The sequence below is a fragment of the Mesocricetus auratus genome, unplaced genomic scaffold (genome assembly GCF_017639785.1).
Source record: "Mesocricetus auratus isolate SY011 unplaced genomic scaffold, BCM_Maur_2.0 Super-Scaffold_100007, whole genome shotgun sequence".
In the NCBI taxonomy this organism is placed as follows: domain Eukaryota; kingdom Metazoa; phylum Chordata; class Mammalia; order Rodentia; family Cricetidae; genus Mesocricetus; species Mesocricetus auratus.
In genome coordinates, this window is record NW_024429191.1 from 23,711,698 (window position 1) to 23,737,538 (window position 25,841).

A 25,841-nucleotide genomic window follows, 5' to 3' on the forward strand; every position below is an offset into this window, starting at 1 on the left:
AAATATAGTCTCTTTTCTATTTATGATAGAAGAAAAGATTGGGGGGAACTGATGACAAACCAAATGACAAGCAGACTGCTTCCTCTCCCCAGCCATGAAAAAGAGAAAACCTTTCCTAAGTAGGTCGCACATAGATCCTCAATCCTCTCGGAGTTTAGGATTCTGGAAACAAACAAACAAAAATGGAGGCAGGTACTACAAGGCAATCTGGTTAGGGGAAGGTGACATTGGACATCACAGGCAGGAAATCCAAGCCTAACTCAACACCTTGAGTGCCTGGAGTTAGGGATTTGGAGCTGTTTGGGTGTGAGCTCCTCTGGCAATGCCTAACTGAACAGTATCCCTGTGGTACGCTCTCAACTCCAGAGTGCAGTTTGAAACCGGCACAGCGGTTCACACCTGGGGTCCCAGCAGTTGGGAGGCAGAGGAAGAAGGATTGCCACTTCCAGGCCAACCTTGGCTACAAAGTGAGTTCAAGGTCATCTTGGGCTCTTGTTTTTGAGGGAAGTCTTCAGCTAACAAACGGGAGTGACTGGTGTTGCTTAGGTAGTTTGTTCTTTGAAATTTCTTTATTATATTCCTTCCCCAGATGTGATCCAATTTGTACTTTTACGCAAATAAGAAAGATTTGAGATGCGAGTTAAACATGTAATAAATCAATTAAAAGTGAAGACAGTACTCCTTAACTCCGTATGCTTAAATCCAGGGCAGTAGCTCATGTTTTAGATAACACACTGCCAACCGCTTCTGTCTGTAAAACTTGCAGCCACCAAAGAGGTCATCATGAAGACCCAGCAGGCAGCAATCAGCTTTCCCACATGAACTTTGCAACTAGAAAGAAGTTTTTGTCGCATGAAAGAAATCCAAAGGCTGCCAGGCCTCTAACCAGAGCCACACTGCAGTGAGATTCAGTGGACTCCCAGATCCAAAGAGACATGGTTGGCAAAGTTGGCAATGTAGCTCCTGGGAGCTTACCTGTTTATTCTCCTTAAGGCATTTATTATTATTATTATTATTTTGTTGTTGTTGTATGCATGTGAATGGTGTGTGTGGGTATGTGCATGTTACAGAGTACATGTGCAAGTCAGAGGACAACTCTGTGGAGTCAGTTTTCTCCTTCCAGCGTTTAGATTAGTTCCAGGGATCAAACTCAAGTCACACAGCTTGCATGGCCTTTACTGGCTGAGCCATCCTGCCACCCCTAGTTCACCAGCTTTAAATAACTGCCTTATGTACTCATGTATATATTATTCCATAATTAAAGAAAAAAATCCAATGACATTGTTAAAGCATGGTAAAGAAGACTGCATCCAGGACCATTTTCATCCAGGGTTATCTTGATAGGAGTAGGAATGGCAGCAGTGAGATTTTGCAGTGGGGAGAGATGGCATAACTCCAGATACAGCATGGGCAAGCAGGAAAATATGGTCAAGGTGAAGTGGGGGGGCATTGGAAGAAAATCCTCAGGAGGAAACGTCAGGTGGATGGAGTCAGTGCTGCACTAGCTAACCTATAGAGGATTCTTGTTAAGGATGGGACAGAGTAATGATGTCCTTGCGGGCTGGTGGAGGATGGATGCCTGCTAAGGCAGATACTGAGGGTGGGGTGGAGTTTGCTTTTACACTGATTAACCAATAGTCGTGAAAACTGGACCATACAGGGACGTGCCAAGGTCAGTCTGGGAGAAGGCCTAGGAGACGGACTGAAATTTGATCCAATAAGGAATCTGTCAAAATACTCTCTGTCCATACTGCAGCTGGCCCCAATGCTGGACAGATGTTGGAGCCCATCTAACCCCTTCATTTGATTTCATTTTGTTTTCATGCTTTGAGTCCTTTTATTGTGGGCCAGGCCTCTGTGAGGTGAGACCCTGTCTCCAGAGGCAGATGGACATCTGAGCTCATCTGAGCTCTGAGTGACAAGTACGGGTGGCAGTGGACAGAGGAAACACAAAAGCACAAGGGAGGCAATGGCTTCTCCTCAGGGCTCTGTGGCAGATTTGCAAAGGAGAAGCCTCATTGAGTCACAGTGCAGAGCTGGGTGTGGAGCTGCATGCTTGTAATCCCAGCCTGCAGGAGCTGGAGGCAGGAGGATCATTAGTTCCAGGCCAACCTTGGCTACATAGCCTGTTTGAAGTAAGCCCGGGATACCTGAGACCTTGTCCTTCAAAGATCAAGAGTAAACAAAAGTAGAATATATGGTACAGAGTGGGAAGGGTGTATGGGCCCCGAGTGTACGGCTTACGGTAAGTTGATCCGAGGTGGTCATTGCTCCTTTGGATGGAAGAGCATAAGTGTGGGCCACACATAGGTTACTTTAATTTTATTGATGTGGTATGGAGAGTAAAGTGCCACCCCTCTGATAGGCAGCAAGCAGAAGCTGAGAGAGATTAAGTGATGCGCCCAAGGTTGCACACTGGTGAGGGACAAAGCGCCAGGTCTGGAGAGATGAGGTAGGTGTGACTGTTAATTTTGCCAGTCAGTTTCACGGGCTCTAGGACCACTCAGAGGGTAAACCTCTGGGCAGATGTGTGAGAGATTTTCTAGGTTAGATTAGCACTCTACATGCAGGTGGTACAGTGGCCTGGAGTCCTAGAATGAATGAGAAAAAGCAGGCAGAGCACCAGTGTTCATTGCTGTTTTCTAGCTACGGGCATCTTAATCTTCTGTTGCCACATGCCTTCCTTACCACAATGGATGCATCCTCAAACTGCAAGTCAAGTCAAGTACACCTTAAGTCACCTCTCTCTCTCTGTCTCTCTGTCTCTGTCTCTGTCTCTGTCTCTCTCTCTCTCCCTCCCTCCCTGTTAATCACAGCAGTAAGAAAAGTAAGTGATATGGTAGGTTAGACTCCACGTATGGAGAGCTATTCCTGCATGTGCAGGACTTCAGCAGTCACCTGCGGGGCACCAGCCTGACCAGAGTTATGTCCTGGGAAAGGTGCTGTGGTAGCAGTGAGTAGACAGCTTTTAAGCAACTAAGTAATTTATCTTGTGCTGACCTATATCACACACACACACACACACACACACACACACACACACACACACAGACACACACACACCTGTACTTATTTAAAACCAACCAATCAACCAACCAACCAAACAATCAACCAGGGCCTTTGAGAATCTAGCTTTTCTTGTTTCCCAACTGGAAATCAGCATGGCAGTCCCGAGCTCTGTCCTAGTTCCAGAAGACAGAACAAAAGGAGATTCTCATCTCAAATGAGCTTGGTTTCCTCATCTATTAATGAAGCCCTGGCATTTTCCTTTAACTACTTCTTCATTCATTACAATTGGCTCTCAGAGTAATGGGGGCCTATTAAGGTTGACTCTGGTCAAGCATCATGATTTTGGGAGAGTTAAGGTTACATGAGGCTTGGTTGTCCCAAAACATAGCTCTGTTTTTGTTTTTTTTTTTTTTTGGGTGTGTCTTCATTTATTCATTCATTTTGGAAGAGGGCTTCATGTAGCTCAGGCTGGCTCCAACTCCCCATGTAGCTGAGAATGGCCATGAACTTCTGATCTTTCTGCCTTTGCTTCCTGAGGGCTGGGATTTATAGGCATGCGCTGCCATGTCGGGTTTATGTAGTATTAGGGATAAAACACAGGACTACACACATGCTAGGCAAGATCTCTACATACTGTGTCACATTCCCAGCCAATGTTGGCTTCACTGTGTCTTGCACAGCCTGAGGCCCAGCTTTCTAAGCATCACTGAAGACACAATACAGTTGTCTTTTATCTTCAGGCACAGCCAATGGCAGCAAATAACCTAATTAGAACTACACAAGCAGCTTGCCCAGTGAAAGCTAATTTAATTAGGGTCTTATTAGTTGTTATAACTACTTTTTAATGAAGCCTTATTACATTCAACTCCACAGATCCCAAGCAATTGTATTAAATGTTGGCAAACAACCCGACCTGTCAGTCTTTGATTTCTATCTGGTGTTGTTCACACCTACCCTGAGATTCAGATGCTTGAGGTCCTTTTTTCTTTTTCTTTTTTAAATAGCCACTTACAGCTTTAAAGGCACCTTTCCTTTCTTGTCTGGTTGCTAATTCCTTGGGATTCTCTCGCTCTGACTCTGGTGGCATGATGGTTAGTGATAAGAAGTGGAGAAAGACTCTCAGCATTGGTCCCCTCCCCCTTTGTTTCCATCCTAAATCATACCTTAGTGGTAAAGCTATAAGGTCCCAGGTTGGGAGGCAATTGTATTTTGGAGGCTAACTCAGAAAACCATTATCACAAATTCACACCTCCGCAAGGATCACATTAGCTAATTGGTCAATAAACAAGACTTCCAGAGAATCAATTCTGGATGGGGTAGTTTTGATAGTGGAGGAGAGAGAAGAAAACCAACAGCTCATTAGTCTCTACTGTGCTCCAGGGAATGGGTTAGAGATGTTTGTATTTGGTATCTTGATTAACTCTCATAACAAGTTTGATATGAATGCATTATTATTATTGGGAAATGGGATCCCAGGCAAATCTCAGGACAAGTGATGAATGAACACTAAATGATGACAAGGCTCACAGTTTGTCCCCTGGAAGTGCTGATTTGTTGATTTGTGTTTTCCCACCAACCCCTTGTGTGTGCATGTGTGTGTGCATATACATGAGTGTGCAACAACATGTGTATGCCATAACATATCTGTAGAGGTCAGAGAGCAACTTGCAAGAATCAGTTGTCTCCTTCTACCATGTGGGTTATTAGGATTGAACTCAGGTCCTCAAAATTGATGGTAGGTGCCATTACACAATGGGACATCTCACTGGCTCAATGGGCTGGCTAGTTTTATGTCAACTGGATACATGCTAGAATCCTCAGGAAGGGGTGAGTCTCAACTGAGAAGATGCCTCCACAAGACTGGACTGTAGGCAAGCCTGTAGAGAATTTTCTTAGTTAGTGATTGATGTGGGAGGACCCAGACCTTTGTGGATGGTGCCACTCCTGGGTTGTTGTCCTGGGTTCTATAAGAAAGCATGCTGAACAAGCCATGAGGAGCAAGCCAGTAAGCAGCACCCTCCATGGCCTCTGTATCAGTTCTCGCTTCTAGGTTCCTTTCTGGTCCTGATTTCCTTCAATGATGGACTATGATGCGGAAGTGTAAACCAAATTAATCCTTTCCTCCCCAACTTGGTTTTGGTCATGGTTTCATCATAGCAAGTAATAACCCTAACTAGGACATTAAGTTTTCATCTTTTGCAATACTACTGGGCATGGGGCTGTTACTCTTAAGAAGGTAGAATCTAGTATCAGGCCCGTTCCAAGTCATTTTCTCTAGGGATGGGTCTGGGAGCACTGATTTAGTGGTAAACAATGGTTTGCTCACCTCTTGAAGAACTTAATATTCTTGCTGTGGCAGTGAAAGGATCAGTGTCAACTGTAACACCAAGAACATGATCTCTCAGCTTCTGAACTATGTTGGACTAGTGTGAGCAGGAGCTGATCCAGGGGGCCTGGTCTAACCTCATTCCATGTTTTTTCTTGAACTTGAGCCTGCATCAGCATAGCCCAGAGTGCAGGGGGGGGGCAGATATCCTTAGCTGTACCTGCTGTTCTGACTCAGTTGTTCTGGGGTGGGCCTTGGTAACCAGCACCGGAGCATATTACTGGTGATACTGTTGATGGCTCAGAGCTGACAATTCCAGGACAGTCACAGGCAGAAAATTCTATGTTCTCTCAAGCCTGGGTGAACTAGAGGAGCTTCTCTTCCCTAGTCCCCATTTTCTACCTCACTGCTCAGGCTCCCTGAACTGTTGGAAGTCAGACCTTGGGAGCAGGAGCCAAGGAGTTGACTTAATTAACATGCCTTATTTATTTATATATTACCATGCCAGACCCTGGGCTCTCAGGGTTGGAGGGTATTTGTGGATTCAATGAACCAATTCTTAGGCTGAAAGTGATGGCACAATTCTTTTTCACAGAGGGTAAGAAGCAGACAGGCATTGAGGAAAAGCTTCCAGTTAATCTATTAGTCGGCAACTTGATGTGTTTAGGGGAGGCTTATACTTTGATTTATCAAATAGACTAAACCTTAGGTATGCGGGAGAAACAGCAAGGGCTGAGACAGATCACCTGGCTGATCAACTAGTGAGTTGATAAGCGTGAAGGATCTCTGGTGGATTAGACTAATTTATGGCATTATGGGTTTTGTTTTTTTTTTTAAAAAAAACTTAATTAATTAGTTAATTGTGGTGTGTGTGTATGTGTGTGTGTGTGTGCACCCAAGTGTACATATGGAGATCAGAGGGCAAGTTGCCTTAGTAGTAGGTCCTCTCTTCCCAGGATGTAGGTCCCAGGGATCAGATTTCAAACCTTTACCATTTGGACCTCAAGTGCTGGGATCACAGGCTTGAAACGCCACCTTTTTGTTGGTGTTGTTGTTATTCAAAGATGTATTCTTTTCTTAGAATTCATGACAAAGAAATTGATCATGACAATATGGATAAGGCTGTTATCATTGTTCTTAGACCGAAGCCGAGAGTTTTCGTGTGTTAATAGCTGATGCCTCTGTACTACTTGCTGGTGTTTGTGTTCTGGCTGAATCCTTCCTGTATATTTCTTACCAATCCTTCACTACACTTCTACAAAGGGGGCAATTCAGACCCCTTTAATAGATGGATTAATCAGGCTCAGTGAGATGGGTAGAGCTAGAACTAAAGACTTGAATTTGTTTGACTTTAGTACTCTAGGCAGGTAGGAACCCTGAAGACCACGCCAGGATGTCTCTGAGGACATCACCAAAATAAGGAGTGTCAGGGCAGCACTGGTGACAAATGACAGGAAGGGCTTCCCAGTCTGGTTCTGAGACTCCTTTGGCTTGAGGTCTTGCCTCTGCACAATACCCTTGAAATCCTGGTCTTGTGTAAGTGTGTCAAAGTTTACCTCTTCCCTGTCTCTCTAGCGACTGATGCCAACAACCCTAGATTTAGTACAGTCTGAAAATAACCCTGCCTCTCTTTCTGGATAAGAAGTTCAAGGTCAAGATTGAATGACACCGTTGCCCAGCCAGAGCCCATCCACTTATTGAAAAGCCTCCCTTACAAGGTGCAGAGTAGTGTTTGAGTGTCCTGCATGTGAGGCTGAGTTGTTCTGGAGACAGCTTGAATACTGAAACTAAAATGTGGAGACCATGTCATTCTCTTGTCTTAATATAGACTGTCTACTGCATCCCAGCCACTCAGGCCCCCACAGTGGGGTGAGTTGGGTTTGGATGCCTGAGGAGTCTTTTCTTACTAATATGGTCCCTTAGTGCTGGGGGCTAAGGCTACAACATTTTCTTATTCTGTGACAAGGTATCCAGACCAGGCTGACTTCAAGCTCCCTGTATAGCTGAGGGTAATCTTAAACACCTGATTCCCCTGCCTCCGCCTCACTGGTGCTGGTATTATTGATGTTCACCACCATTCTTGGTTCATTCTTTAGGTGCTGGGGGATGGAACACAGGGTTTTGTGTATACTGGTCAAACACTACCAACTGAGGCATAGCACCGGCCTGGTATCAGCATTTTCTTTTATTTCTTCCTGTTTTTAAATTGGGACCTTGCTCCTGGAGCTTGGGGCCACTGATGTGGACGGTGATGGGCTTGGTTGACAAGTGAAAGACTGAATCTGGTTTACACCATAGGAGGCTGTTTTTTATTTCCAGTTTTTGGGTGACATGCACACATTCCAGTCTTCTGCTTCCTCTGGCAGATGGCTGCTGCATTCCAAGAGGGCAGCACTAAGCTCTGCTTGAACTCTGGGATGCTGACCCAGCTTAGACGGGAGGATGGGAGGCACTCAAGCTTGTCTGGGAGCCTCAGGGAGGAAGCCGACTTGTTACTTTGACATGCGAAATTTCCTGGGTCCTGAGTAGCAAGGAGCTCTCTGTTAAAAGGCAGCCTTGGGCTCAGGATGCAGCTAAGTTGGTATAATGCTTGCTCTTCATGCACAAAGCCCCAGGCTCCCTCCCCAGCACCGCATAGACCTGGCACACATTTGCAATCCCAGTACTCAGGAGGTAGAGGTGGGAGGATCAGAAGTTCAGCTTCTTATCAAGTTCAAGGTCAGCCTGGGCTACAAAGCCATCTTGTCTCCCCCACATCCCTGAATATTTCCATTTCCACTTCAAGGAGTTGATCTTATAAAATTTTACTAAGGTAGAAAGTAGTGCAGCATGTGTGAGAAGCAAGAATATGATTTTGTAAAAACAAAAAATTTATAGGCATCTAAATGCTCTTCCACAGAGTTCTGTTTGGAGAAAAGGGAATACTATGCAGCTCTTAAAGTGGGTGAGGCTGTTTGATTTATAGTGGGGTGGAAAGGTCTTCCTCATACATTGCATAATGCAGAAAGCAAGCATGACATACTGTTTATAATATGCTATCTTCAAGGAAAGGAATATATGAATACACCTACATATATACATCCACCTACATATACACATACATATACATATACACAGACTATTTCTGAAAAGTTATACTAGGAACTGGTGACAGTAGTTGCCTCCAAGGAGGAAAGGGATATCCAGGACCAGGGTCTGAGAAGGATATGCTTTTAGTGTAAACTTGTACATTGTGGGTGGGTGGCCTCATGCGTGCATTGCCTATTTATTTAAATGGGTTGCTTACATAATGGGGGTGGCCAGGCACATTGCGATATCTTTTATTATAGAATTCAATAGCACACTGAAATGATGGGAAAAGCAAAAAAAAAAAAAAAAAAAAGAGAGAGAGAGAGAAAATTGAGAATTTATTGGTATAGCAAGAAGTCTGTTTGAAAAAAGCCGGGGTGATCCAATTTATGTCTCTCTGTTCTGAAAAGTTTATAGAAAAGTGCTAAGCATGGTATTATATAGACCATGATGTAGTCTGGATTTGCATCTTTGTATTTTCATGTTAAAAATCCTTGTCATGTCATTGGGGGAGGGGCATCTGGGAAGAGAAAGTCATAGGGACAGAGCCTTTATGGCTGGTATTAGTGTCCTCATGGATGAGTCTTGGGAGAGCTCACTGGTACCTTTCCTCATGGAATGTTCTGTCTGTGAGAGCTGGGTGTGAATCTGTCACCATCCTGACCTTAGACTGCTCAGGTTCCTGGAACTGTGAGCAATAAATTCCCATTGTTTATTAATCACCAAAGGCAGAGACATTTTATGAAAGAGTCTACCTTTCCTGTCTTTTTCTGTTATGATATTATGTATGAATGAATGGCTGCTTGCTGTTGAAAATAGTAGGAAGAATACTGATTTTGAAAAGAACACAAAAGGAAAAAAAATCAAACAGCCTGCTGTGTTTTTGAATGGAAGAGTGGTCAGAGCTGTGGCAGCATCATGGAGAACCAGGAGAATTTGTAAGTGTTCCCGTGGCCGAGTAGCAGAGAGCAGGATGTGGGTAAAATTCCAGTAAAAATTATGAGCTAATGTTTGCTGTCCAAGTGTGAGGATCTGAATTCAAATCCCCATAACTCATACAAAGCTGGCCAAGGCAGCTATTATCACAGTGATCCTACAGCAAGACAGGAGATGGAGAGAGAAGAGTCCTCAAAACTGGAGGGCCGGATAGCCCGAGTACACTGTAGTGAACAACAAGATCTACCCGGTCTCAATCAAGGTGAAATGTGAACACACATGCACATAGATTAAATGACCAAGAATAGGTACCTTTTCTTCTTCTGAACTCACAGCATAGCAGTCCAAACAATAACTCTATTAAAACCCAATTTCCATTCTGTTAATCTTCTTAATTTGATATCTTTAATTGCAAATGGAGTGTTTGTTTTTTGCAGGATGTGAACTCAGAGGAGGACAGAAAAAGTTAATAATTTGCTTCTACTCATTAATGTGGTCCCTGAAAATGAGCAAGCTAAAAGCTCTAATGTTTTTCACGAGAGCATGCGTGCGTGCGTGTGTAGGTCTGAAAACGACCTCAGGTATGGCCTTCTCCCTCTACCGTGTTCCAGACAGAGCCTCTTGCTAACACTGTGTACACCAGGCTAGCTGGACCATGACTCTCCTGCCTCCACTTCCCACCTTGCTGCACAAACACTGGATTACAGGCAGGAGGTACTGAGCCTGGCTTTACATGGTCCCAGGGTCCAAACTCAGACTCCCACACTGCTTCAGTAAGCGCTTTGTGCACTGAGCCTTCTCTGCACACCACTTCAGGGCTTTTGAAAGTGGGATTGCTGGTTGACAAGATGACTCAGTAGGTACAGGTGGCTCAGTGGAGCCTGACAACTTGAGTTCCATCCCTGTGGCCCACGTGGTGGAGGGAAAGAACTATGACTTCTGTAGTTGTCTTCCAGCCTCTGCTCTCTGGCATATGCATCCCCCCCAAACACAAAAGAAATAAAATGTAATAAAAGTGAAGACAAAATGAGATTGCATATTATTCAAAGGCTTGCCTTTCTTGTGCAGATATCATGGACATTCCTACATCCTGACAGACTAGTAGACTTATATTTAACCAACTTGTTTGTAACATCACATTACATTTGCCTATACGTAGATCCATTGCTTGCTAGAACTGAACCTATCAGGAACTAAATACCAGCAGTAATTTACCAGTGACGGTACTGCTGCGAAGACAGTGTACTGGGTGCATGCGAACTCTGGCCCTGGAAGAAGCAGATTTTTTTCCCCATTTTCCTTTTTACTGACTTAATCAAAATTAAAAATAGTTTATCAAACCAATTGCTAGAACTTGTCATGCAAAGGAGAAAGTACAATGATATAGACTAAACATCTTGTGGTCCTAAGACAGTAGTTTAGGATGTATACTTATTTTGTTTTTGTTTTTGTAAACCAGAGTCTAGAAACCTCACACTCACTCAGAAGTCAATTCTTGTGACATCCCAAGGAGAGAGAGGTACTTAGCCCTGTGAATTTGGGTGGGAAGAACAAATATTTCAACAAAACAAACAAAAGAAACCAAACCTTTTGGCTGCAAGTTTGCCTATGCTTGGTGGGATCGCAGGTCAGGGGCCGCAGAGGACTCTGCAGGGGTTGTCGCCAAGAGAAATCTGGTCTACATGACCCTGTTCCATTTGTTGCAGAGCCCATGAACTGTTTCCTCTTGTCACCACTTCAGAATTACAGTGCTTGCTTATTTGACTGGCTGCCAGACCTTGTTTATTTAATATGCTAAGAAGCACCTTTTTCACTCTGCAATCAATTTGCTTTTCAACATAATAACTGCATTTTAGTATAATTGCTAAGCTTTGACTTCTTGCCTCTTCTATGCGTTTACGTTGAGGAGGGGCTTTATTAGATCACTAACCTAGTCATGGAAGTATAACAAACCCCCATGAATACATGTGTTCCGGTAAATTCCGAAGAGCTGGGTGCAAATGGATTTTTGGAGAAAGGACTTCTGTTTTCTAGTCATGCCAGGGTACCACATGGTCTGGTCTGAATATATGAAGAGATGTTAAGCGTTTGTTGTTCATCAGTGGATCTCCCTCCTCACCCAGATGTTTTCCTGCATCTGCTGGCTCTATGCTGATCCTGAGAACCATGAGGTAGACCCTTGCTTGCAGGTGACAGTGAGCTCCACCTGCCCTTGACCTCATTTGGACCTCCTTCAGAGGCTTGGCCTCCAACACACATGTTAGCACTGCAGTGAATTGTTAAGCTAAGCCTCCCAGTTCATGCCACCAGGCCATAGGGAAAGCTTAGAGGAGCAAGGCTCTGTGGGCAGACACTCCATTCAAAAGTTCAGTGGAGGCTCTGTGAAGAATGATCTGCTTGTGCTAGGACATGATGTTTCTGAACATGCTGGCTTGACCTGCTCCCTGGTGTAACTTTTCTAGCCCAGTGTGCATGAAGGAGAGCTCAGATATTTTGTTGGGTGTGGCTGGAATGCTGACCACCTTAGGACAAGCTGTCAGGGAGCTTGGATTCTATGGTACCTGGCCTGACTCATTCTGTGCCTTGCCAGAGGCTAGGTGAGGCTGACATATGGGCTGAGGATCCCCAGCCCTACAAGTTTCTAAATACATCGTCAGATTTCTTTCTCCTTCCAGCCCACCCTTCTCTCTGCCTCTTCTACACTCGGCAGGTTTTCACTGTCTTCGTCGGCTTCTGGGATAGATCCTTCACTCTCTTGGTCATTAAGGATTTAGGGACAGTCAGCCCTCCGTGAGTCCCAGCCCTGTCTCAGCCATTCACTTGTAGAGCTGGAACAAGTAAATTAAATGAGGGATACTTGATTTGAAACTTTCCTACTAAGGGTTGGACAAACCTCTGCCTCCCATGAAACCCACAGACGGCCAGCTGCATCCTTGTTCATCTGCTTTCTTGGACTGCAGATGAATGCAACCAAGTCCAGCTTACTGTGGGGTATATGAATGCAAACTCTGGTCCTCATGTATTTGTAGCAAGTGCTTTATCCACTGACCCATCTGCCAAGCTGACAGGCTCCTTTCTTCATGAATTGTCTGAAACCCAGGAAGAAAGCTCAGAGGCCATTGCACAGTTTTCCAAAATAAGGCCTGTTAGCCGAGATCAACAGGGACCCCTCTCTACTCCTGTGCTTCTGTTCTGCTGAGTGATCTCTTTCCCTGATCTCCCTTTCCCCTTGCAGGTGTTGTTACAGGGGCCGTTAGAATCTGGGGAAGTGAGTGGAGTTAAGCTACATTCTGTTCCATTACAGTTCCTCAACTCTGTGTATGCAGTTCATAGCCTTTTCTTTATGCGTAGCTAGGTCATCATTAGTCAGTCTCTGTGGAACACAGTGTCTAGAAATACTCTCTTCCACAATGTAGGCTTGCCTGGCCTGTGACATCAAGGGAAGGACATAGGATGACCCGCGATGGAGAAGTGTCCTGTGGTGCTGGCATCATTTGGAGGTTGGTGGAGGAGGCGAATCCAGTCCCAAATGTAAAGAAGCCAGAAACAGCACCGGGGAAAATTTTCTTTCCCCTGATTTGATAGAAATGTGATCAAATGTGCTTGTCATTAGCAGCAATAAACCATGATGTTGAAAAGTCTTCCAAAAGTGTCAACAATAAAAGAGAGGTTTTGGTTCATCTTGCCAGTGGGATGACCCAATTATTTTTATGTTCTTTATATCCTTTTGAGGTTGTGATCAGTGCCCATCTGCCCTTCCTTGCCTCCTTCTAAGAATAGAGGTTTCCCTAGTTTTTTTTCCAGACACTTCCACCCAATCGTTCTTTAATGACAAACCCACGTGATGACTTGTATTTGAACCCATACTCAGCTCTTCATCAGCTGCTTTGAGGCAAAGCTCCCCCATCTCCCCTGAGTTCACACCCCTAACTGTGCAGTTGGGATCATACCAGTGGTCATGTCACAAACCCGAGGGGAGGGCAGGTCAGGGGCTATGGGGTAGCCTCACCCTTAGCACCAAGTATGGAGGTCTAATGTATGGGGATCATTAGCATATCGTTATCTGAGGTGGTCAGGGAGTAGACGGCTGCAGACAAGGCCTGTGAACGTGGGAGAAAGCCATTTCCAGACGGAGGCTGGCAGCCATCCATTGTTTTTACAGCTTCACACATACTCAAGTAAAGCCTTGATAGGGCTCTTGATGACCCACCAGTGCTTGTGTGGCCCTCTGTGCCCCAGCAGACTTGTCCACCTCCACCATTGGCTCCTGTCCTGTGTACCTGACCTACACTTTTACACAGTCCATCCCTCTCTCCAGGCTCCTCTGTCTCAGCCTACTTGGTTTCACTGGAAGGATGGGGCTGGCTCATTTCTCCAGCCCTCCCCCTTTCTTTCTCCCTTCTTTCCTTCCTTCTTTTTTACCATTAATCTTTATGCATTGTCTGTGATTTCAAGACCTTAGGAGATTCAAATTTCAGACTATTTTTAGAGGCAACTGACAGAGATGCCAGTTTTTAAAAAAATGTTATCAAGTAGGACATTATAACACACACACACACTCTCTCTCTCTCTCTCTCTCTCTCTCTCTCACACACTCACTCACACACACCATACAACTATTATCATTCATTATCATCGTTCCATCTAAAATGCTATTTTGTTGTCTTAAAAATAGAAAGGATGTAGTCTTTAGATTGAAAGGACAGTCATTTAGATTGAATACATTTCATTTTTAAAAGAACACAATGTTTTCTTCATCTTTGTCATGAGTTAGTGGAAACTTTGGGCATCAGATCTCTGACAAATTTGGGAGAAGCAGTATACTAACAATGGGGATAACACAGTGAATGCTTACTGAGTACCAAGTGTGGAGTCTAATGGGTTCTACCATTTCCTAGGTGTGTGACCTTGGGCAATTATTGGGCCTCTCTGAACTTGGTGCCCTCATCTCCAGAGACAGGGATGATGTGACTTGCCTGAAGGGTTGCGGCTCTACACAGTACATAGTGTGGTGAGGATGCGTCCACAGTGCTAACTCTGTTTCTGTATTCGTGGGGAATCTAGTTCAAAGACACCATCATCCCTCTTGCTTCCTTTCTCATGGATTGGACTTAAGGCCTGGGTAGGACTGAGGGTACTTCTGGCTGTGCAATGGAAGCTTGACACATTTTCTTGGATTTCCATGGGGTATCCCATCTGGAGATGCCTAGATGCAGGGAGAATTAAATTGTGCTAGATGTACAAGAATTCACCCAGGAAAACTTGGTAAGGGCTGAAGGTTCTTAGTTTTGCGAGAGATTCTGGCATAATAGGTTTCTGGTGGTGCCTAAGGGCCTGGGCTATCAAAACTCCTCCTGTCAGATGCCCCTTAGCATAGCTGGGCTTGCTCGAAGGGGCTTTTGGCCTTAGGCCAGATGCTCTTTGCTCAAATCATAATAACATCCAGTAGGTCCCACCCACTGTGGTGCTTTATGAGTCTTGAAGGATGTCTGAAGAAAAGTCTGGAAGAAATCCTCTTGCCTGTGCTCAGACAGTCCCCAATCCTCTCTCCCCCAGCTTAGCAAACGGTACCCAGATGGTTCTCTGACAACATAGGGGTTATTCTGGACACACTTCTCCCACTAACCTTCCTGTGTCATCCCACACCAAGTCCTCAACTCTGTCTGCTTCTTGCTATTTCCATTGTCACCCACATGGTCTAAGTCACTGTTTCCTCTCAGCACATTTGAAACCTCTAACTGGTCCCATATCCAATCTGCTCTGTATGTTGGCCAAAGTGACCTTTTCCAAAATCTTTGTGTGTATAAGGTGTGTGTGTGTGTGTGTGTGTGTGTGTGTGTGTGTGTGTGTATGTGCACATGAGTGTAGGTGTCCTTGGAGACCACATCACTTGGCTGGAGTTCCAGGTGGTTCTGAGCTGCTCTATGTGGGCGGGTGCTGGGAACCAAACTGTGGTTCCTCTTCAGGAACATCAGCTGACCCATCACTCTAGCCCCACACCATTTTAGAGATAGTATTCAGATAGACTCTTTGGAGTGTTTCAGCTTTTTTTTCCAAAGTGGCCAGTGAAGTAACAATTAAGACAGAAATCTAGGGCTGGAGATGTAGTTCAGTTGGTGCCTGCCATGTGTTCACAGAGTCCCAAGTTCCACCCAAGCAGCGCATAAACAGGCATGGTGGTGCATGTGTATAGTGTAAATACTTGGGATGTGAAGGCTGGAGGACCAGAAGTTCAAGGTCATCCTTGGTTACACAGCTGGTTTTGGCTAGAATAGGCTACCTGAGACCTTGTATAAGAAACACCAAACAAACAATCAAAAAACGAAAAAAAAATAACCAAAGCAAAACCACCACCACCACATAAACAAAAAAACCAAAGCTCAAATACAAGAACCCAAAACTAAATTCCTTAATATGGCCCAAAGTCCCAGTATGGCCAGGCTTATGCCCATGCCTACAGTCATGTACACGGGTACATGCTAGTTCCCATCCGAAACTCCGGGAGCTCTCCATCATTTCCTGCTCCAGGAAATCTTCCTGCTGCATGGATCTCTCTTCTACAAATATTACTGAACTAGATGCTCTAAACTGTTCAACCTTCTCCCTCCATGTTATTTCCCTGGAACCTCATCATGTATCTATCCCTTTTAAATCATTTTAGTCTCTCATCACAGATACATTTGTGCTTCCTTTTGTGGTTTTTCAAACACCTGTTTACCTTACTAGAAGTACGTTCTACAGCACTTAATTATTTTGCTTACCATAGTTTCTCTAGAAAAATTCCTGGACACAGTACCCATTTGGTAAATTCATCTTAACTCAGTGAAAGAATACATGATCAAAGAAGTGACCCACATTCCTAGGAGAAAGGCAAGTTCCCTCCACTTTTTCTTCAGCTTGACTGACTGACAAGAGCCTTGCTCCTAAGGATGCTTAGCACCCACATTGCAGGAGGTTTGGAGAAAATCTTGCTTTAAGTTTGAACATGGATGGCCTGCCCTGAAACTTTATTATTTGGTGCCCCCCACTTTGGAGATAGCAGGATTTTACAATGACAGTGTCCCTCCTATCTTCTGACATGGTGGTGACAGGGTGATCTGCAGTTTCCTGGAGAACATTAATATGATAGCAGGTTGCTATCAGTGGACAGGAAGGCCAGGTGCAGAGGCACAGGTAGTGGCCTGTTCTGACAGAGCCAGACTCAGACCTTGGCCTTAACACTAACATGCGTGTGACCCTGGGTAAGACTCTAACTGTGTTGAGCTTTGTTATGTTCATCCATGAAGAGGTAGCATTTACCCCACAGGGCATCATTGTGAGAGTTCATATGATAATGCCATAGGAAGCCCAGTAGAATGTCTATACAAGGTATGCATTCAATAACCACATGTTGAGTAGGCAGGTAGAGACCCTATTTAGTTTTGATTCAACAACCCAGCTTCTAAAATACAAAACCAAGGACATAGAAGACACTTTAGGAAGTCTTTGATTAGCTATTTAAAAAATGGCCAAATGTATTTCCTCAGTAATATTTCCCTCTTCTAGGAAGGATTGATTTCCTGTTTATGAAAATTTTCCTTCTCACGGAATTCTCAAAGCAGTTGTTTCCCTCAAGGGACTCTCAAAAGCTGATTTGGAGGATTCACACACATGTTTGTGGGGGTGACTCTGTCCTGGGTTACGTCTGAGACCTTCATCCTCACTTGTGCTCCTAGTTCATAAATTCCACAGAGCTCATTTGAATGAGAAGAGAGACAAATCAATGGAGGGATAGCTGTTTGGTTCCAGTACTATATGGACCACAACTGTTTCTTTGAAATTGACCTTCATTTATTTGGAGGGGGAGAGCAGTTAGTTCAATAATGGCTTCCTGGTGCCTTTCAGCATTTTAAAAGGCGGAAGAAAGATTTGGAGCAAGGCAAGTTTCCAGTGTTTTCTAAACAGCCCACTAGACCCAGCCGCTTGTTGGCTGCCTGCCACTTCCTACCACCCATCCTCACATCCCAAAGTGAAATATGCACTCCCTCAGGAGTCCTGCCACTTTACTAGACTTTGAGCCGGCTGTCTCCCCTCTGATGGGAGTTGGTCTTCATTGTCATACCGTGCAGCTGGCGGTTCTCTTGGACATCATGCACGGTCCATGGGATTGATACGCTTCTATGTTCTAGTCCAGATTCCCTGACGCTCTCTGGCCCAATTCCGGGGCCAAAGAAAGAGGTTCTTGTTTGATGAAGTGCTTCGCTGATCCTGAATAAGTGAGCTTTAGTCCCTGATGCTGCATGGTCTGAGGCTCCAGGGGAAGGGTGGGGAGAGATTAGCGCATTGGTGCAGGTAGGGGGGGCTCCACAGGAGATGTCTCCACAGGTGGCCCAACCCTGCTCCCAAAAATAAAAATAAGGGAGGAAGAAAAACAAATGGGGCCTTAGAGCAGGGTTATGTCTGTTTTCTCTCCTCCTAGAAGGAATCCCAACCCTTCTCTCCTATGGAGAAAACAAACACAGCTATGGAAATCTCATGCCATCCAGGCACCTGCAAGTCTAGCTGGATTGGAGATTACTCCTACCTGTACTTTCCTGCATGTCACTTGTAGCCTTTCTCACATCTGCCTTTGCCTTCTCTGAGGAGAATGTCCTTGGTGGAAAATTTAGAATTTAGAACCTTCTTCAGATTCCAAAAATGCTCCTATTGCCTAACATGCTACTTCTCGCTGGGTGTTGTTCTACCTGGAGGAAGTAGAACTTACAGCTCCATCTTTCTGTAATATTCTTAAATTATTAAGAAAGCAAGCATTGGTGATGTACTTCTGTTTGAGTTCTTGACTACCTTTCTGCAGCCATTACAAACCCACAGCTCATCTACATGAATGACCTCACCAGTTGGATTCCCATGGATGAAGGATGCTCATTGGGCCCACTCAGTGGCAATACATTGGTGGGTCCCAAGGTGATCATGGCATGGATAGTCAGTTTTCACTGACAGGAAAGGAGAACAAGCTCTGAGGGCACCACAGGCTGGGGAAGTGGATGACCTTTCATTGCTATTGCATGGACACTAAGGACCCCAGACACCAGAAGGACAGGGTCTCAACAGGCATGAGTAGAAAGCAAATGAAGACACTGAAGGCAGGCTTGGCAACTTGAAGCATAGGATACAGAGAGAAGCCATGCCATCTCACACCACTGGGTGGCTGGGGAAGGTCTAAGCTTGCAGCACTCAAGGATGCTGGGCTTTAAAGAGGGCTAAGAGATGCTCTAACCAATGATTCTCAAAACCCTAACTGTGATCCACCCCATTAGAATCTCCTGGGGTCTTATTAAGCATGTAGATTCTAGATCCATTTGATTTACTAAATCTAAGCATCTGTAGGTTGAACCCAGGGGGCTACGTTATGGAGTACCTTGGGTGATCATTATACTCAATAAACGCTCCCTTGGTCTCATTCGATCATCTTGTTTTCCAGACAGAGAGGCACAGCAACAGTTCCAGGGCACAAAACTAAGTGATGGCCAAGATCAGAGCAGAACTCTGTAGCCTGTACCACCTGAGCCTATTCTTTCCATGTCAACTTGTTGGAAGCTCCCATCCCCCATGAAGCTCAGAGCAAAGGATTGCACTGGTGATCATTTCTGAGTCCTACTGGACTGTTTTTCTTCTTAAACATGCCCTGGTCATAGCTTCTGTATGTTGGGTAGATCTGGGAGGAAGTAGCAGGTGCTGGATTGGCAAAAGTGTACAGGGGAAACCCACCTTTGCCTCCAATAGAGTGACTGGGGCTTGTTTTAGAACTGACATCTAACTTGAATTAAATACTTGCTGAGGTTCAGATTCTATCTTGTCTTTTCCTTACATCAACAAAAACACTTGAAGCGAAGACTAATTAGTTCCATTTTGTAGAAGAAGAAACTGAGGTTCACACAGGAGCAGTAGTGATTACTCTAAGGTCATATGGCCATTAAGAGACTAAATTACTCCTACACAGAACTGTGATCTTAGTGATGGCCCAATGCAGAGCAAGCTAACTCATTGTTAACCAAATAAGCCTAACAAAGGTCCCAAGACCTTGAGAAGGAGAACCATTCTCCTCTACAGTGGGGTATAATCACTCCTAAGGCAGAATTTCAAGCTCTTTCTATTTAACACCATTGAGAAATCTTCTGAACCGAATTATTCTGCAAGGCTTCCTTAGAAAAGATCACAGAGACAGTATGTTACATAGATCTTTTTTTTTCCTTACAAAAAAGAGGAAACTCTTGGTAACCATTTACTTCCTTTTCATTCACCTTTTTCTCTCAGAAGCAGCATGACTCTGGAGTCATAGCTGCTGGAGGGGTTTGGTGGCGCCTGGGACCCTGCAGGCAAGATTGGTGTAGGAGGTCTGTAGTATGCAGTAGCTGTCCTCTCTTCTAGTACCATGCCCTGAGCTCTTCTTCCCATTCATTTTCTCCAGTTCCCATCAGGGGTAGGAGAAGAAATTAAAGCAGATCAATGCACCAGAGAAGGAACAAGGATCTCCCAAGCCACGTGAATAGCATTTCACCGCATCTCCTCTGTTTATTTCAGCTAGATCTTGGTTCTCTGCCCTAGCAGGAAGCAGGTAGCCTTCTGAACAATTTACTTACTAGGACCACCAAGCCAAAAATGATGGACACATTTTTTTTTTAGATGGGGCAGGAGGCACTGAATCCCATTTTGCTTAGTTTTGGCATCTTATAGCCAAAGGTGAGGGGCAGCTATAATTAAAGTCTGAATATGTTATAAATAACCAGAGTTGGGAGCATTTTGGGGTGAAAATTGGGAATGTTTCTCTTTGAAATCCCAAGCTTCAGAAACTTAAAGGCCGTTGAAAGCTATGTGGCTGTAAAATGCTGTAATATCTGGTAAGGACAGCACAGTGCAGAAAGAGGAGAGCAGAGCAGTGAGGGAGGAGGGGGAGGAGGCTGCAGCCACTGCATGGCTGAGAAACGTGGTCCCTGCAAATATTGAATGAACACTGCCTCTCTCTGTAGGAGCCGCCTCCCTGCTTCTCCAATGCCGCGTCTGCAGTAACTACAAACTATTTGGTATGCTGCGTTAGTGACGCTGCCTTCTCAGACACGTCGTTACTACCGAAATAACACTGGTGTGATGTTGGAGCCCAGTGTCCTTTTTAATTATTAAACTGAGGCCAGTGAGTGAGTCATTCCACATCCCAGATTCTCCTCCCGTGCTTCTATTTCAAGTGCCTAGTACCTTAGCTTTTTTTTTTCACCAACACCTGAGTTGGTTCTTAGCCAATCCCCCTATCTGCAAAGCCTTTGCAGAACCAACAGTGTTATCCAATCTCTAAACACACATTGATGAGGAAAAATAACCAGACCCACACAAAAACTTTAGGGTGAGACCACCAGGAAACCCAAGGAAAAGGTCTTTCTCTCCTTTGCCAGTCCCCGACTTACCAAGTGGGAGAGCGATGAAGAAGGGGAGCCAACACAAGATGAACATTCCGACCACAATGCCCAAGGTTTTGGCTGCTTTCTTTTCCCTGGAGAACTTAAAAAGTTTGACAGCTATGGAACTCCTGGGGTTGTGGCCCTTGGCCTTGGTACTGCTGAGGGTGTCCTCATGAAAGTTCTTGGAGTGGATCCTCAGGGTCAGCTCCTTGGAGTTGGACATCTCCTTCATGACTCCAGCCTCCAGGTTCTTGGTGGTCCTCTTGGCCACGATGTAGACCCGGCAGTACATGACCAGAATGACCGCGAGTGGGATGTAGAAGGAGCCCAGGGAGGAAAAGAGGGCATAGAAGGGTTCTTCGGTGACTCCGCATTCCTTGTCGTCGTTGGGCGCTGGTTCTTTCCATCCAAGGAGAGGCCCGATGGAGATGACCGTGGACAAAACCCACACACTGAGGAGTGCCAAGATGGCCTTCCTGCGGGTGACCAGAGTGGGGTACTGCAGAGAGTAGCGCACCCCAATGTAGCGATCAATGGAGATGGCACATAGGCTCAGGATGGAGGCCGTACAGCACAGGACGTCCACCGCTGCCCAGATGTCACAGAAGATGCGCCCCAGAACCCAGTAGCCAAGCACTTCTAGGGTAGCGGAGAAGGGCAGGACTGTGAAACTCAACAGCAGGTCAGCAATGGCCAGGTTGACAATGAAGTAGTTGGTGGGCGTCCGCAGGTGCCGATTGCAGGCCACTGACAGGATGACCAGGATGTTGCCCACAATGGCAAAGAGGATGAAGGCGCCCAGCACCAGGCCCACAGAGATGGCCCTGGTAACGTCCAGCTGGGGCAGTGTGGAGTTGCTCGAGGTCTGGTTGGGGCCAGTGAAGTTGGCATCTTTCAACTCTCCCCATTGGGCAGGTGCTGATGTGTTGTGGCCGGTGTCCAGATCGGGATTCATTTTAGAGTCCGCCCTCCATAGCCAGGGAGGAGATTGGGCTCGGAAGGGCTGCGACCAAGGCTCCTCAGCTGCCCAGAAACTTTGCTCCCTCTGTGGTCTTCTTTCCAGAGGCGTCTTCCTGGCGAAAAGTCATCTCCCCCGGGCAGCCCAGCCCGGCAGCACGTCGCCTGCCTGCACCCAGCGGCTCGCTCGCCTGTCAGAGGGAGGAGGAGGAGAGAGGGGACGAGGTGGCAGCTCCAAGTTTAATGGTCCACGTCAGGCGCGCCTGGCCGGGCTGGCGCGGAGCGCGGGGAGGAGCGGGCGCCGGGCCGGGGGTGCCCGGCTGTGCCCGGCCCGCGGCGGGTCTGAGGACCGCGGTGCCTTCTCCGCCCAGCGATCGCGAGGAGGGTCTGCTTTCAATGAGCCGCCTCTGGGCTGACTGCACGGCAGTGACATCAGGCGGGGAAGCCCGGGCGCCCTGACTCTGTGCGGCACTAGGGGGCAATGCGGGTCCAGCCAAGGCTCACAGCCCCGACGCCGCCGCCAGCAGGGTCGGCCAGGAGACCAGCCGCGCCGGGCACCTTTCCCTCTGTGGGGATGGGGCGAGGAGCAGAGCCGGGATCCGGGTGTGGGCATCCTGGCTCATACACCCCAGAAGGCCCGCTGGGATTATTTTTAGTTAAAAGGTGGGCTGGGAATGCTTACCTCTAATGGGGGCTCCTGGAGTCAAGCCATTGGCTCAAAGAAATGTGCAACTTGTCCGGCTTCTACAAAAGGAAGAAAATCCCAGGGTTAGGCAGGTGGTAGGGACTTGAGTGACACCTGAGACCAGCCATGTACTTTATTTACCTCTTGTATATAACCTGTTTGGCCTTGATAAAACGCTCATTCATTCGTTTGTTCGTCCATTTATTCCTGCACTTTCCTTTGGTGGGTTGTTAATGTTCACCTCCAGACAACGGTTCTGTTCTGGGCACTATTCTCTAACAGCTGCAGTGGTAGCCAGATTCCTGACCTGTATGCCTGAGTTTACATTCTAGTGAGTGTAGACAAAAGAATCAAACAAGCAAAATTTAAGGTATGTCATCTGATGGCAGAAGTTAAGAAGATTATGTGAAGACACAAACACGCAACCAGGTTATGGAGGAATAGGAATTGGAAGTTGACTTGTCAGGTTGCCCTCCAGCTCACTGTATAGCATAAGGATCATTTTGAACTCTTGATTTTCCTATTGCCAACTCCTGAGGGCTGGAATTGGCAGTTTATAGGATCCTGGGGATGGAACCCAGGGCCTCATGCATGCTAGGCAAGTACATACTCTACCAAATGAGCAAGCATCTCCAGTCTGAACTCATTTAAGTAGGTGCTTGGAGTGTCACTAAAGAGAGACTCGAGCAAGGGATAGAGGGGATGGAGGGGAAGAAGGGAGGGAGCTAGTTGGCTCTGTGGGAGCAGAGAGCTAAGACAGACTACCAAACTCTGGGGAAGCGGCTTGGGGAATCTTGGTTATCTGTTGGCTCTTTGTGTCACCTTATCTTCACGTTGTACATTAAACTACAAGGTCTGTCTTCAGAGGTGGGTGATGATATGTAATTATAAGAAGCGGGAAAAACCAAGCCAGGAAAGAGGTGTTTTTTTTGCTAGTTTTTTTTTCTTTTTGGGAATAAGTTCTCCCTATATACTCCAGGTTGGTTTTGAACTCAAGATCCTTATGTCTCCATCTTCTGGTGTTGGTTAGCCCAAGACATAGGTCCCAGCCTATGTGCTAGGTTCGTTTTTGCCTTTTCTTGTGACCTGATAAGAGAAGAACTAGTCCCATTCTGATTTCTGCTTTGAGGATGGGACTCCAGTCCACAGGGAAGAGGAACCCTTTGTTCATGTGCATATACCTATCGAGGAGAGGAGCTGTGAGGTGGGCTTGAACACCATTGCTGGGTCTCCTCTTGTAGAAAATTATTTTAATCTTAAAAAGTAGTATTGTTACATTTTTTTCATGCTGTGGAACATTTGTCTAATGATGCAAACATGTGTCGCATTCTTTTATGCTGTGGATGATTAACCGTGAATCCGTGTTACTTTGCCTGACTAAAATACCCGGTTGGTCTAATAAAGAGCTGAATGGCCAATAGCAAGGCAGGAAAAAAGATGGGCAGTTCTGTCAGGCAGAGAGAATGAATAGGAGGAAAAATTTGGGAAGAGAAGACAGGAGAACAAGAAAAAGAGGAGGAGAGAGGAAATTGGGGGCCACCCACCCAGCCACACAACCAGGCACAGAGTAAGAAGTAAAGAAAGGTATATAGAAATAGACAAAGACAAAGAGGCAAAAGGTAGTCGGTATAATTTAAGACAAGAAAAACTGGCTACAAACAAGCCAATCTAAGGCTGGTATTCACAAGTAATAAGTCTCTCTGTGTGTGTATTTCGGTGGGAGCTGGATGGTAGGCTCCACCAAAGAGTCAAAGAGTAAATAAAAAACAACAAAAATAAAACAAACAAACAAGCAAAATCTACGGTCTCCCTACTTCAATGCTGAGCACTTAGCTACAGACTCACGCTGTTCTCACAGGGGCAAAGCAGAGTTATAGATGGAACTCTTTTTTTTTTTATTTATTTTATTTATTTTTTATTTGGTTTTTTTTTTTTAAATTTTATTTTCCAGTTTAAATTTAGATAAGAATCAAGGTTGCTTCACAAGTCAGTTCCAGGTCCCTCTCCCATTCCCTCCCTTCCTCCCGTGCCCTCCCCCCCTTATCCCCTCATTTCTCCAGGGAGGGTGAGGCCCTCCATGGGGGTGTCCATAGTGTGTCATTTCATATAGGGCAGGGCCTAGACCCTTCCCCAAGAGTTCAGGGTGAGAGTGCACCTCACATTGTTCTATGGGAGTCCAGAGACCGTGTGTATACTTGGGATGGGTACTGATCTGCTGCCCAAGGCTCAATAGAATCCCTAGGCCTCTTCACTGACACCCAGATTCAGGGGGTCTTGATCAGTCCCATGCTGGCTTCCCAGGCTAATGCCTGGGATTCAAGAGTTAACCTTTGTCTGGTCAGCTGTTTCTGGGGGTTAAACCAGCCCAGTCTTAATCCCTTTGATCATCAGTCCTCCCTCTCTGTTACTGGCTTTCTTGAGTTCAGCTCAGTACTTAACCAAGGGAGTCTGCCTCTTCTTCGATCAGCCACTAAATAAAGTTTCTGTTTCCCAGACTCTCTGGCCATAGGATTGTAGGCTGGCACTCCCCAGATCTATGTCTAAAATCCATATATGAGAGAGTACATGCCATGTTTCTCTTTTTGTGACTGGGTTACCTCACTCAGGATGGTTTCTTCTAGTGTCATCCATTTGCCTGCGAATCTCATGATTCCATTATTTTTTTCTGCTGAATAGTACTCCATTGTGTAGATGTACCACATTTTCTCTATCCACTCTTCAGGTGAGGGACATCTAGGTTGCTTCCACGTTCTGGCAATTACAAATAAAGCTGCTATGAACATAGTGGAACAGACATCTTTGTTGTATGAATGGGCATCTTTTGGATAAATGCCTAAGAGTGGAGTTGCTGGGTCTTGTGGTAGGTTTATTCCCATTTTTCTGAGGAATCTCCACACTGATTTCCAAAGTGGCTGAACCAGTTGGCACTCCCACCAGCAATGGATGAGTGTCCCCCTTTCACCACATCCTCTCCAGCATAAATTGTCATTGGTGTTTTTGATTTTAGCCATTCTGACAGGGGTGAGATGGTATCTGAGAGTTGTTTTGATTTGCATTTCCCGGATGGCTAAGGATGTTGAGCACTTTCTCAAGTGCCTCTCAGCCATTTTAGACTCCTCTATTGAAAACTCTCTATTTAGTTCTGCAGCCCACTTTTTAATAGGGTCCTTTGGTGTTTTGGAGACTTGCTTCTTGAGTTCTTCGTAAATTTTGGAGATCAACCCTCTGTCAGATGTGGGATTAGTGAATATTTTTTCCCATTCTGTGGGCTGCCTTTTTGTCTTGCTGACTGTGTCCTTTGCCTTACAGAAGCTTCTCAGTTTCAGTAGGTCCCATTTATTAATTGTTGATCTTACTGCCTGTGCTACTGGTGTTATGTTCAGGAAGCTGTCTCCTGTACCAATTGTTCAAGGGTACCACCCACTTTCTC

At 45.6% G+C, this 25,841-nt stretch overlaps 1 protein-coding gene across 1 annotated transcript in view; it reads right to left on the minus strand.

Annotated features, from left to right (window-relative positions):
* Adra1b (adrenoceptor alpha 1B) overlaps window positions 1–21,738 on the minus strand; it is a 58,365-nt gene extending 36,627 nt beyond the window's left edge. Inside the window, 1 exon segment of the mRNA NM_001281694.1 lies at window positions 20,776–21,738. Coding sequence (NP_001268623.1) covers window positions 20,776–21,724 — 949 coding nt within the window. The 5' untranslated portion in view covers window positions 21,725–21,738.
* Window positions 21,739–25,841: the final 4,103 nt, after the last annotated feature.